We start from the raw sequence: 14650 nt of genomic DNA on the forward strand, positions 1-14650 counted from the left end.
CCTAATGCAGATTCTACTATCCAATTAGTTGAAATCCCTCAGCAAGCGGAACCGATCGTGTTTTTAGTTTTTTCTCTTTTAATTTTTAGTTCCTATCTAATTCCCAGCAATATAATATTTATCATAAAGACCCTTAAAAGTTCCTAAATCTTAAAAAACCCCTTTATGATTATCTGTTAAAGCGAGAACAAAAAAGTCTCATTAAAAATTATTATTATGATTATATTCTGTTTTTTTTTAATCTGAAAAACACTGACCATAGGTCCATAATTCTAATTATACAATGCAGATATGAGATGGCAGAAAAAAAAAAAGAGTCCATTTTGGGCCGAATAGCTGAACTGAGCCCAAACGGCCAGCCTTGGGCTTGAACAGTCTCTTATGAGGCCTCAGACGAGGCCTAGTTTCTACTTAAAAAAGAGAGACCGACAAATTGACAATGGTTCCGGGTTCGTGTTATAAGGTACACAGAGAGCGGAAGGATAACCAGAGACGGGGGGAAGAATGGTAGGCACCATGTCTCTGCGACCAAGGATTCTCTCTTCTTTTGTTGGAGACCGCTTCCTTCATTCAACGCCGCCTCTTCACCAACTCTTCCGCTACAACCCAGGTCCTTCACTTTCTTCCTCACTATTTTTTTATTCAATCTTACTTGTGGTTCTTGGAAGCTGAGCTGCGATATATGTAACGATTCTAATTCTTCAAGGGAGCGTTTTTTGAACCCACGACCGGAAAAAGTGCCATTTGAGTTAGAACCCAGCGGCAAGTGGTAACAGTATTCTGTATTAATGATGTAACTAGATCAAAAAAATTCAAGGAGTTTATTTTCAGGTGATATTTGTATGAAATGGATGTTTAGCTTGCTTAAGAAAGGAGGATTAATTGGTATAATCTGATGTGGACTTCATACGACTAATGTCATCTCAAGTTGGGTTTGGATTATTCTTAATTTGGCTGTTTTTGTAGGAAGCAAGCATGTGACATTGCAGTTATCCAGAACGCTTTCTGGCTTAACCAACCTTTTATTCAATAGAAGGTGTGTGATGTTGTATTTGAAATTATTATTATTTTGTTAAGACTCATACAGAATCAAACACATGGTCTTCACATTTCTTGCCAGGGCTCCACTTTAAGTGGGACCAACACTGCGTAATGACCCTTAGAGTACGATTCTGCGATATGAGCCGTGCTATGTTGTTTTGTTAATTTGATAGCAGTAAAACATAGTTTTATGCACTAAAATCTATTAACATAAAGATGAAACCTTAAGTGGGGTTTGTATATAGGATGGAATTTAATGGTCTTGTTTTCTATTGACAGAGAATTTGAAATCGCAAGTAGTACTTTACCCACGGTTACAAATATTCGTGAGAAATGGGAGCGATTTATGAAAAAAAATCTTGTGATTGTATAATTCAAACAAATATGAAAAAAAAAAAAAAAAAAAAAAAAACTTATAGATACAATTAACTACGATTAAAACCATAGCGGTGGGTATTCCTTTCATATATTCAATAAAAAAATCCATTGAGACTGGTTAGCTAACTGATTTGGCCAGTGTAGACCTATATCACATATTGCTGAATTCATATATAAGAGTTTGTTTAGGTCACAATTTGCATTGGTAAGGAAATTCCAAGTCACATTTAGGCTTATACTTCAAAATGACTAGCCCAAGTTTCAATTGAGACCCCTTGAAATCATTATAAACCACAAGAACTTCTCCCTCCTAGATAATTTGGGATTCTTTTTACTGCCCTTCTAGACTCAATCTGAGGTATAGTCCTCATCAGACCATTTTATTATAGGATGCACAACTTTAAGTTCTACACTTATGGTTGGGATTAGTTTTGATACCATATGTAACAACCCAAGGAAAATTCAAGCCACATCTGGACTTGTACTCCAAAAGAACTAATCAAATTTACAATTGGAGTCCCGCGAAATCATTATAAATGTAATATCTTCTCACTCCCAAGTAATGTGAGATCTCATTCACCACCCACCCATACTTAATTTAGGCTACCACACTTGAACTATTTTAAAGTTGGAGTGACATGATTATTTTGTCTGATGAAGGCATTACTAAAGATGATATTATTATTATGCATGCCATTTTAGGTTGATTTTTCTTCCACACTTTTGATGTGTACATTAGAAGAAGCTCTTGGTCTCTAGGGTGGGTTTTGTATCTCCTGCTTTGTTTAAACTCATGATCTGGTCATGGCCACTCTTTGGGCCTTTTTTCCATAGGATTGAGGACTTGACATGATCAATCATGAAATCACATATGTGCATGCAACACATTTTTCAGAGATAGATATTTGACAGGCTTTCTGTTGAAATTAGCAGAAATCTAGATGAATTGTCAAATAACAAGCGTAAAAGTCTAAAGCCTGGGAAAGTGTCTCCTCGTCGAGCTGTTCCAGGTCATATACTGAGGCCTCCTTACGTGAATTCTAAGCAACCACCTGGAATTGCAAGTGGACCTGAAGTGCATGATGAGAAGGGGGTCGAATTCATGAGAGCTTCTGGAAGGCTTGCAGCACAGGTTCTTGAATATGCTGGGACTTTAGTCAAGGTGACATTGTGAGACTTTTGATCCGCCCATTCTCAAATAGATTTAATTTGTGATCTATTGCCAAATTTTTTCCTCTCCCTGTAAAACATGATATTCACCCCCCTCTCTCCCCCCTTCTTGCTAAGGGCTTTGTTCATAAGAGTTGGGTTTTGTAGCTTAGCATTGACTTTTGAAAAGTATTGTAAATTTGTCTTATATATTACCATCAGTTTTCCTCACTTCACTGTTGCAAACAATTGATGGTTTCTAGCATTGGTTTGTTTTTGGTAGCTGACAAGGAAATTATATATAGATGCAATGTAGATTGTAGTACATGATGTTGGAGATGAGCACCTTCACATATATATATATATATATATATATCAAAATTTATGTGTTGTGGCAGCCAGGCATAACAACAGATGAAATTGACCAAGCCGTTCACCAAATGATAATCGATAATGGGGCTTATCCCTCACCTCTTGGCTATGGTGGGTTTCCAAAGAGTGTATGCACGTCAGTGAATGAATGCATTTGCCACGGAATACCAGATTCCCGTGCTCTCGAGGTTCTAAAGTTACTTAACCCTGTATGTTTAATTGTTTAAATATGAATTTAGATCAAATTACTGATACACATTTTATTTGCAGGATGGTGATATTATCAATATTGATGTTACGGTTTATCTAAACGTAAGCAGGTTTTGTTTTGGGCATGCATGATTTGAATGAAATGAAAGGGTATCATATAGATTTAGACTTCGGAGATGAGATATTCACGTACCTTGTTTTGACCTTCTTGATGTATTCCTTTAGTATTTCCAAAGTTTTTTAGGATGATTTCATTGATGCTCATGCTGCTGGGTTGTAGACCTTGGGTACTGTTTCAAGCATTTTCTTATTCACTTTTTGTTGTAAACAAGTGGTGATATTAATGCACTTCCATTGTTTCTTAATTTGGCGGTGATCATTCTGTCTTGTGCTCAATCAACTCTTTTTGTTTTGTTCTTCCCCAATCGCTCCGCTCCCCGTTTCCACTCAAGTTTTTTCTTTTGATAACAGCATCAGAAGATTTTTCTGTAAATCTCATACCATCAGCATATTGCATTTACATATCTTTTAATGCATGCAGCATATTCTATGATTTGCTTTTTTTTTTTTTTTTTTTTTTTTTTTTTTTTTTTTTTTTATCTCAAGTATTACTTGTAGCGTAACTGTGTTTTGCAGGGGTATCATGGGGATACATCAGCAACATTTTTCTGTGGAGATGTTGATGAAGAAGCCAGACAGCTAGTCCAGGTATCTTTGACTTCAATCTAGGGACAGCTCCTTGCGTTCGATTTAAGATTCATGATAGTTGGAAATTAAGTCTATACAAATTATGTCTTCATGAACAAGGTGGTTTGTTGTTAGGAAATCAATATTTTTCTTGGTTCAGTAAATGGGTACAAACTCCAAACTCCTTCCTAACTCCACCAGAATCATTACTTATTGAATGGGATTTTGATTAGTTAATGGGATAAATTCACTATCTTGGGTGCAAACAATTTCTAGGGGCCATCGGACTAGGGGAACTTCCTCTTGAATTACCCGAGGTGCACTTGTGTAAATCTCTTTGTCGAGGGTTTGTGCAGACCCGAGATTGGCTGGGACTTTGTTCTTGGACACCCTGTACCAATAAAAAAAAGAAAAGATAAATTCACTAATGTGAGGTACCAAAGCATTCATAAAAGAGTTACTCAACAAAAAATTATAATAGAGCTATTCAACAAGGACACTCCTGATTTCTCCATCTTTCTTCTACTAAATCTAAAAGCAAAGAATAGAGATTGAAGGGAAGACAGATTTACCACATTTTGTGTTTGTGACTTTAAATGGTAACTTTTTTTTTTTTTTTTGGATAGGTAAAAAGAAGTTTTATTTAAATGGTAACTAGTGAGAGAGCAATGTGTACTGATTTTTTTATTTATTTATAAGTAAATGATTGTATTGATAATCATAGGCATAGCCTAAATACACAAGATGGTATACAAGAGATAACACCTATCTAGGAAGAAACAAAGGATACAAGAAAGTCATGAACATCAAGTCCATTAAAATCTATAGCTATGACCCATAGAAATAGAGTTCTAATCAAAAGAGATCTAAGTTCCTCTATTGTGCGCTCCTTATCTTCGAACGCTCGATCATTTTGCTCCTGCCACAAACACCACGGAATACAGATTGGAACCATCTTCCACACAGCTTTGATTTGTAGGATACCACCTAGATTCGTCCAGTTGGCCAAAATCGCTGCCACTAAGGTGGCATGACCCAAGCTAAGCCTAATCTATGAAAGACTTCATCCCATAACGCTCTAGCGAGCTCACAATGCAGTAATAGGTGATCCACAGTCTCGCCAGTTTTTTTACACATACAACACCAATCTACTATAATCACCTTGCATTTCTGCAAGTTATCCGTCGTCAAAATCTTACCCAGAGAAGTTGTCTATACAAAAAAAGCTGCTTTAGGAGGTGCCTTGTTTCGCCAAATCATTCTCCATGGAAACTGAATGTCCTGTGATTGTGTGAGGGACTTATAGATAGAGTGAATCGAGAATGTACCCTTGCATGTGAGTACCCACCACAACATGTGTTGAGTGCTCAATATGGACATGGAATACAAAAAATTGGGCCGCCCTATTAAAGTTGATATTCCATTGAACTTGATCCCCAAATATCACCATAAGGTCAGTCACTAAAGCTTCTTTCTCACTTGCAACACGGAACACTGGAGGGAATTATTCCTTTAAAGTATTATTCCCACACCAAAGGTCGCTCCAGAATTTTATTCTAGAGCCATCTCCTAGCACGAGTCTATTATGATGAGTAAAAACCCCCCACCCTCGTCTTCCAAACTCCCATCCCATAGGCTCCACTTACCTCTCTAGTGCACCAACCCCCCACACACTCCCATATTTGCAGTCAATCATTGACTTCCATAAGGCTTTGAGTTTCATATTATACCGCTACAACCATTTCCCAAATAAGGCCCGGTTGAAAGTCCTTAGATTTTTTTTGCCCAAACCACCAGATGAGATTGGGGAGTATACCTTATCCCACCTGACTAGATGGAATTTGAATTCATCCCCCATGCCACTTCATAGGAAAGTGCGATAAAGTTTCTCAATCCGGATCACCACGCTTGCTGGAATTGAGAAAAGGGATAGGGAATACGTTGGTAAATTAGACAAAGTACTCTTAATTAAGGTGATCCTTACCACCTTACGACAAGTACAATCTCTTCCAACTATCCAATCTACGGTCTATCTTCTCGGTCACTATATCCCAGATTGATTTGGCCCTAGAGGCAACCCCCAACGGGAGACCAAGATAATTCATAGGAAGGGAGGAGACCTTACATCCAAGAGTGTTAGCCAGGAGCTGGATGTTACGAACATTGCCAACTGGCACCATCTTTGATTTATCAAAGTTCACTTTCAAACCTGATGCCACTTCAAAACAAAGAAGTTCCCTTAGTGCCCGAACCTGGTTTCGATCTACCTCACAAAATTTTAATTTATCATTTGCAAACAACAAATGAGAAATGTTAAGAGAACCCTTGTTGGGGACACCAATTGAGAATCCCCTCACGAAGCCATTAATGACCAAGGCCGAGATCATTCTACTAAGTGCCTCCATGACCAAAACGAAAAGAAGTGGGGACAACGGATCTCATTGTCTTAGATCTCGGGAGCTGTTGAAGAAACCAATTGGGCTACCATTCACTAAAACTGAAAATTTTGCATTTGAAATGCACCATCTAATCCACGAAACCCATCTCTCTCCAAAACCACACCTCCCAAGAAGGTACAATAGAAAGTCCCAATTAATGTGATCATATGCCTTCTCCATATCCAACTTGCATAGGATACATGTATTGACAGATTCTAATCTACTATCTATGCATTCATTGGTGATGAGAACCAAATTCAAAATTTGCCTGCCCCTTGCCCTTGCAAGTGCATTTGGGGTTTTGTGATCATTTTTCCCAATACCACCCTAGATGGTTTGCAAGCACCTTGGAGATTATCTTATATACCCTGTTCACAAGACTATAGGCCGGATGTCCTTGACCTCTTATGCCCCGGTCTTATTAGGAATGAGTGCAAATAAATGTGGCATTGAGGCTTTTCTCAAATTTTCCAACCGACAGTTCCTGGAACACCTTCATTAGACTCTCCTTCACCACCTCCCAACATGATTGGAAGAATCCCATAGAAAAACTATTTGGACTTGGTGCTTTTTCTTTTACCATTTTCCTCACCATTCCATGAACTTTTAACTCATCATAAGGCCTCTCCAACCAAGAGATAGTATGCGGCTCAATTGACTCAAAACTAGTCCATCCAGCTTTGGCCACCACCCCTCTTGCTAGGTAAGCAACTGTTCATAAAAATCAGCACATGTTCTTGAATTGCAGGAGCATCCATTCAAGCCACAACATCTATATTTAGCATCTCAATGTTATTTGTTAGCCTGTGAGAGTTAGCCACTCTATGGAAGAATTTCGTACTTTGATCCCATTCTTTCAACCACAAAGCTCTATGATATTTCTTCCAATAAGATAACACTCTCTAATTTTGATACCAACTCTGTCTTCCAAGATAATTCTTCTGAGGATAGAACTCGACCCTATTGTAACCTCTCAAGCTCCTAAAGCTCCTCCACCATAGATTTCTTCTGTTCGCATATGTCGCCAAAGGAGAGAGAGTCCCAAAGCTTTAAATAATTTTTTAGAGCTTTTAGTTTATCTGCAAAGATAAAGCTAGGGGTACTACTAATTTCGTATGAGAACCACCATTGCCTAACCCTATCCACAAGCCTTCAGTTTTCAGCCACATATTTTTTTACTAAAAGTAAAGCCACCCTTATTGGATACCACCACAATCCAATAATATTGGAAAATGATCCGAACAAAGACGAGACAGTCTTTTGACATTCATCTGGGTAGTGAGTTTCCCATTCCGATGAGACTAAAAATCTGCCCAATCTAGACCAATTCTAATTATTGGACCACGTGAATGTTCCCCCATTGAGAGGAATATCCATCAAACTCAGGTCGAGAATTCTACTATTGCTGGTTGTAGCCTGCTTTCTCCTGAGCGTTCGCTTGAAAATCTTATAACATGGCAAGTCCCACTAGCTATGGAGTCCAGGTAATTCTTCCCGTAAAAACCTTTTGTTACTATCCACATTCGGCTCATAAATATCAGCAAAAGCTCACAAGAAGTTATCTTCCACATTCTTAAATGAACATGCCATTGTGAACTCCCCTATGAATTCTTCCATTCTCTCCACCACCCGTCTATCCCACATCACGAAAACACCTTCCGAAGCCGCATCTTATGCTAGATAAGCCCAATCCACATATGGACAGCTCCATATACTTCAGACAATTCTTCTTGTAATAGATTTCAGCTTAGTTTCCTACAAACATACTATGTCCACCTTCCACTCACGAAGCAAATTTTTTATACGAAGACGCTTATTGGTCTCGTTGAGCCCTCAGACATTCCAAGAAACAATTTTGGGCTTCATAAAGAAGAAGCTAGCTCCTTCCCTTTGGATCTTTCTCGACTAGAGCTACCTTCATAGTTAAGCTACCACGTTAATCTCTTTAGCTCCCTCTGATTTTTGGATCCAGATTTTTTAAGCTGATTATAACACATTTCAGCGGCGGTGAACAAAGCCATAAATTGTTCATCAAATCCCTCACATTCCATCCCCACACAACATTGAATTTCCTTCACCTTTTGTAGAATCCAATCAAAAACATTAGACTGGGTTGGTAACAAGCAGTCAAGCCCATCGGCGTCCCCATTTCCTCCTCCACGAAATTCTTCCCATACACCCATTCAGAGAGTCCCTACGACGAAACAAGCATCTATGAAACTTCCCCAACTCCCTCGTCGCTACTAAGTAGGGGTGTAAACCGGTCGGTCCGGTGATGGACCGAATATTTTCAGTCCATCACCGGACCGGACCGAACACCCCATAGGGACCGGATCGGACCGGTAGTTATCGGTCCGGTCCTGTCGGTCCATTTAGTCCGGCCTATTTTTTTTTTTAAATCAATTAATAAAAAAATTTATTTAAAATACTAAATTAAATTAAGTGACTTATTAATGTGAATTATGTAACAAACTCAATAAAAAAATATTTTATATGGTCAATGATAATAAATTAAATGAAAATTACATTATTAATTTATATAATTACTATATAATTAACTAATTGATATTATATATTAGTTAATTCATAGAATATTAACAATTGTTAATAACATATTTAAAATTTTATATTGTTAACAGTGATAGGTTATATGAAAATATATATAAAATATTGTTAATTTATAAAATATTAACAAGTATTAATAACATATTTAAAATTTTATATTGTTAATTGTACAATTATTATATAAATAATATATATAATATTTTATTTTTTTTATTTTTTATTCGGTCGGTCCGGTTTGAGAAATCTCCACCCCGGGACCAGACCGAAAATCGAAATTTATGTAATGTTTGGACCGAAACCGATCATGCATTTGGTCAGTCTGGACAGAACCGGTCGGTCCGGTCGGTTTCTCTGGTCCGGACCGACCGATTTGCACCCCTACTACTAAGGATGGAAAACTCGTCGGAGTAAGTATATCGCCCCTCCACTACCGACTGTAGAGCCTCTGCCGGAAGAGAAACTTCATCCTTGCTGTTTGTTGGCGTTTTCTGGCTAAGAAACGACTGAAATCTGACTTTTTCTGGTATGAAGACATTCTGATCTGTTTCAAAGCTTGCCATCAACGTCTCCTCCACCATCATCGTCGTCCTCTGGGTCTCCGTCAAGTGTTGCTCGGCCTTTCATGACGAGATCGGAGCCTTTTCCGGCGAGGATGCCAAATCCCTGTCGGTAGGAGGCTGTGAAACCTCCCTCTCGAGCTCTACATACAGGTGCGCCCTTTTCCTTTCTACCATTTAGCCTTATGGGCTGAGGCTCGATGAAGTGGCCCACTTGCTTTAGGCCCCGCAAGTTACTAAAGTTTTCCACACGGGCTACCTCGCTACCAGATCCAACAACGAACGAGCCCAGGCCCCTTTGACTTTTCTTAATCGACCCTTCTCTAATACATCCAGAATCATCCACGCCCAAGCCTGTATCGAGGCCTCTTTTCGCCGAGTCCATTCCTGTGCCTCTTCCTTCCTCTTCACATCATAAGAAAAAGTCCACTTTGTCCTGAAGCAAGCATAGTTGCTCCTTCACGTCCTGTACCGTACTGTGTACACTTCCCTCTACCAAGCCGATAGCAGGCCTGCCTTCGCCACCCTTCCATTGCGCAGAGTCTGTCCTTATGGCAGAGCTCTGCCATACCCCTACCCATTGCCCCAACTAGCAGAGGCTCTTCTCGGAGCTTCCCTAACGCCGCTACCTCCACCCCTGTCATTGGGTTGCCCTGGCATCGTTGTTGCCTCCAAAACCTCCCTATAGGAGTGGTTTTGTGGCTGAAGCACCACGCCCAAAGGTGCTCTTCCTCTGCTGCGGTTTAGCCGTTTTCCTTCATTTACAAACTCCCATAGCGCCTCTAACCGCCACTGTGCTATGAAGCTGCGATTCCCTTCCCTTACCATGGCATAGAAATCCTTTTTTACACCCTTCAAACAGTCCTCCAATGCTTTAGCCAGCCACTGCACCATGGACTTTCCCATTGTCACCTTATTCATCACCTTCTAGCTTCTCTCAGTAATGAGCAAGGAACTTCCTTCCCATGCAAATGAAAAAGCCTTCGATTCTATTAGTAAGTGTTTAGGAATCCCCATGCTAATCACACCTACAGATCTAAACTCAACTGTGATCTCATTGCCATAGACCACAGACCATCATCGGAGGGAAAAAAAAAATTGGTTTGTATGGAGAGAAAATTTTGGTTTAGCCCATCAAATCCCCCAATGTCTAGAATATTTATTTTGTAAATCTAAGATCCTTCAAGTCTTCACATTGGAAAACTATAATTGGACATCAAAAAAGGAAAGGAGGTCCTGCAAAGTGGTATAGGGGTGGAAAACTGTTAATGTGTACTGATTTGCAACAAGTACAGTTAAATTGGATGGTCATCATCTCTTTATGCTAAATGTAAATTACGAATTATCTGTTGACTTTTCAAATTACTTTTGGCCATTAATTATAAGTTTCAATTCCTTTTATTTGTTACCTTTTGTGACTCTTTTTGTTCATGGTTTTATTTTACATTCTTAGGAAAAGTTTCTTGAATGATATTGGTCCTAAAGAAGATTGTTTAACACCTAGATATGCTTTCTTCTTTATGTTACTTATATTTATACCTAGTATTGGTTGGGATTTATGCTTCAGGTGACTAAAGAATGTCTATATAAAGCAATATTGATATGTGCACCAGGAGTTGAATTCAAGAAAATTGGAAAGACAATTCAGTAAGTCCTCGTCTATATTTTTATTTCTTAATCTTTTGGTTCTGATTTCTCCTCTTTTTTCTGCAGTCTCTGTGGTTATGTCGTTGAATTAGTTTTTAGGAATTAGAGAATTGCATGTTTGTTGTCTGCCATTTCTTTTTGCCGCATCCGATTCCCTATGCTTAACTTATCTTTTGCCCCCTTATCAAATCAGTTTTAGTTACGAAATTTGTCACAAGGAAATGATGATCAACTCTTTTTTTTTTTTTTTTTTTTTTTCAAGTAAATGGTAGTATTAATAAGGATAGGCATAGCCTAAGTACACAAAAATGTATACAAGAGATAAGACCTATCTAGGTCGCTATAGAAGAAAGAAAATAATGTACATTTAGGCCATTAAAATCTATAGCTATAGCCCAAAGAAATAAGGTGCGAAAATATAAAGCTCAAAGCTCCTCTAGTGTCCGCTCCTTGTCTTCGAATGATGATCAACTCTTATGATTTAATGAGTCAATATACTGTTACTTTCTGTGATCTTTTATCTTAGATACTTGTAATTATTGAAGATTGTGTTAGCATTTTTAGTTTACCATACGTGAATGTTGATTCTCTTTTTCACACTAACTTATTGTAAACATGTGTGTACATGCGCACGTCTTTCTCCCCTTAAGTGACCATGCAGATAAATATCGTTACGGCGTTGTTCGACAGTTTGTTGGCCATGGGGTTGGGCGTGTATTTCATGCTGATCCAGTTATTCTACACTTCAGTAATTTTCCTAAGCTTTTATATTGTGTCTTTCTATATTATTCATTTTTGTCTTAGCCTTTGCTTTCAATGCCAATTTTGATTTTGGTTTGTGTGATCTTGTTTAGATCAGATTTTATATTTTAGTTCTGCTTATTTCTTCCCAGTCATGCAAATTGTTGGCTAACATCAATGGTACATCAACTTTGATAAGACCATCCCGAACATAGAAAGACATGCCATTTTGACCCAAATGCAACTTGCCATACTGTTCTATGATCTAAATTTATGTACTCATTGAATGGTCCCTTATTCGGAAATTGAAAGCAATAAAGTGATATGAAGTTCAGTAATTGTGGTCATTGCATTTTTAATTTCTTTCAGTATTTTTTGATAAGTTCTTCCAGTATTGTTATAATGAGTTCTCATTTACAAGATGGCCTCTATCTCCCTGTGCCATGTGTACGTTTTCCACGGTAGCTCCACCATACTCTGTTGTAATAGTACTTAATTCTTTTCAGGGAACAATGATGCTGGACGCATGATGTTGAATCAAACCTTCACAATTGGTACTTAATTTTCCCTTATCAAGTTATTTTAGTTATCTTTAGTTGCCCATGGATTCTCATGCTCATGAATTATGATATGTGGTTTCTCTGCAATTTTCTTAAAAGAAGTTATTCAAATCTGTACATTTAGAAAACAAAGTAGGTCTGATAGAGATCATTATTGATGGAATGACAGAAGTCGGTATGTATTGACTCAAATTGCTACCTTGTACTTTTTTGGAAAAAACAAAGTAGGTCTGATAGAGATCATTATTGATGGAATGAAAATGTGTTGTTGAAAAGAATTGACTTCGTACGAGCACGCCTGATATTCAAGAAGTGCATGTTTTTCAGGATTGCTTCTATTCAAACTTATGAGTAGGCTTATAGTAGGGAATAGTCTAACCCTGGGAACCGGGGCCTCGGCGTGTCCTTTCAATTTGAAAGGATACAAAGAGGTAATTAGACTCTGGAATAATGCATGATGAATTTGCACTTGCTGGGTGTGCACTCAACAACCATACCACAGATCTTGGTTACTAGCAAAGACATTCACTGCTTATATGGTTTCAGCTCTCATTGTCTATGTTCCTCTATACAGACTCTTTTGATAATTATTCTTGTTGTGGTTACGAAATAAACGATTTAAATGTCTCAGATTCAGATTATGGATGATAGTGTGCATGTTTTGGTAAATTATGCAGAACCAATGCTTACAATAGGTAGCAGTAATCCTTTGATGTGGGATGATGACTGGACAGTCGTTACAGAAGATGGGAGCCTGTCAGCACAATTAGAACACACGATTCTAATAACCGAAGATGGAGCTGAGATATTGACAAAGTGTTAAAATTATTGTTTGTAACTTTCCTTTCTTCAAAATTTTTATTCATTTAAACAACTCTAGATTTATGTTGTCCGTCTTCTGGTTCATCTGCTACATTTCTTCCAGCCTCTCTTATTATTATGGGCATACAGACAAGAATATGGTTCAATTTCTTGTTGCATATCATCAATATTTGGTCTTTAGAAGAAAATGTGTATTCTTTCTCACTTTTCTTTCTTCTCTTTCAGTTGTGAATTGTTGGTTTTCTCAGAAAATTAATGGAAAAAAAATATATATATATATCTCAAGCAAAAAATATTGTAGGCTTTAGAATCATGTTAATAAATAATTATTAAGGCAATTGTATTGCATTTGCGACTTCAGATAGACATTCTTCATTACGAAAATTCTTTAGGCATTAAGAAAATTTCCCGTCACTTGCTAAATTGGTTCCTTTTTATTTAGGTCCTGTTTGAATACAATAAGTGTTTTATCTTATCATTATAATTTTTTCAAATATTCACACAAATATAATAAACAATTTAATTTTTTGAAATATCAAAATAATAATAATATTAAAAATAATATTATAATAATATTTTATTCAACTTTTAATTTTCATCTCAAGTCATCTCATATCATATCAATTAATTTCATATCATATCAACTCATCATCCATACAGTTCCTTAATAAGTGCTCTAATGAATGCCATGCTAATTTTAAAAGAAATGAAAGATGAATAATAATTCCGAATAACACTATTTTAAAATTAATCTTTTCTACTATTATTTTATCTAAAATGTTTTTTTATTTCAAAAAAATAAAGGAGTAATATTATATATAGTTCTAAAATTTATAAGTCATGTGCATTTTTTTTAGAAAATAGTGGGTTCGCTTTAAAAATTGAGTTTTTTTTTATATGGTTATCCAACTTGTCTATTTTGTTTTTCTTTTTAAAAGAGCGGAACATTATAAAAAGTGAGTTTTTTTTTAATCAAATTTGTCCTTTTTTTTTAAATTGCATAAATCATTTTTCAAAAGTTATTTATTATTTGGCGACACTTCATCGCATCTAATTTTGACATTTAGTGCATATTTGAAATTGCGGTAAAAAATATAACTTATAACTTAAGAGTTTATTGTTTATAACTTAAATAATAAATTTTACTATTAAAAAATTATTTACTGTTTGATAATTATATGTTTAAAATATTTTTAAATATATTACATTTGTTTGGAAATAAATTAAAAAAATACTTTACAAGATGGAAATGACGATTATTTGATTTTCTAAAAATTATGATCATATTCTTAAAAGTTTAAAAGTTGTAATTATGTTAAAGTTATATGTGTATTTTCATCTATTGACAATCTTTTTAAAATTCGAATTACGTTTAAGAAAATCATGTTTGTTTTCGTTAAACATACTTTATAACTTATTAAAGATTAAAAAATACTTTAATATATAATCCAAACAACTTAATTTTTTTTATTAAAAAAATTTA

General features: G+C 36.5%; 1 protein-coding gene across 1 annotated transcript; it reads left to right on the plus strand.

Moving 5' to 3' along the window:
- Nucleotides 1-449: 449 nt before the first annotated feature.
- On the plus strand, nt 450-13371 carry LOC121249745 (methionine aminopeptidase 1D, chloroplastic/mitochondrial). Its single transcript, XM_041148531.1, has 10 exons — nt 450-610; nt 967-1036; nt 2353-2581; nt 2967-3128; nt 3211-3252; nt 3787-3858; nt 10965-11044; nt 11695-11792; nt 12292-12339; nt 13023-13371. Exons 1-10 carry the CDS (start codon nt 505-507, stop codon nt 13166-13168), a joined length of 1053 nt encoding a protein of 350 aa, XP_041004465.1. The 5' UTR covers nt 450-504; the 3' UTR covers nt 13169-13371.
- Nucleotides 13372-14650: the final 1279 nt, after the last annotated feature.

This window comes from Juglans microcarpa x Juglans regia, chromosome 1D (genome assembly GCF_004785595.1).
Source record: "Juglans microcarpa x Juglans regia isolate MS1-56 chromosome 1D, Jm3101_v1.0, whole genome shotgun sequence".
NCBI classification, from domain to species: Eukaryota; Viridiplantae; Streptophyta; class Magnoliopsida; order Fagales; family Juglandaceae; genus Juglans; species Juglans microcarpa x Juglans regia.

Excerpts from the sequence above, each read along its gene's own strand:
- LOC121249745 (XM_041148531.1), top strand. The coding sequence starts at position 505 with ATGGTAGGCACCATGTCTCTGCGACCAAGGATTCTCTCTTCTTTTGTT. Across the intron at positions 2,582-2,966 it reads ATGCTGGGACTTTAGTCAAG|CCAGGCATAACAACAGATGA; the intron begins GTGACATTGTGA and ends GTGTTGTGGCAG. Across the intron at positions 3,859-10,964 it reads AAGCCAGACAGCTAGTCCAG|GTGACTAAAGAATGTCTATA; the intron begins GTATCTTTGACT and ends TTTATGCTTCAG.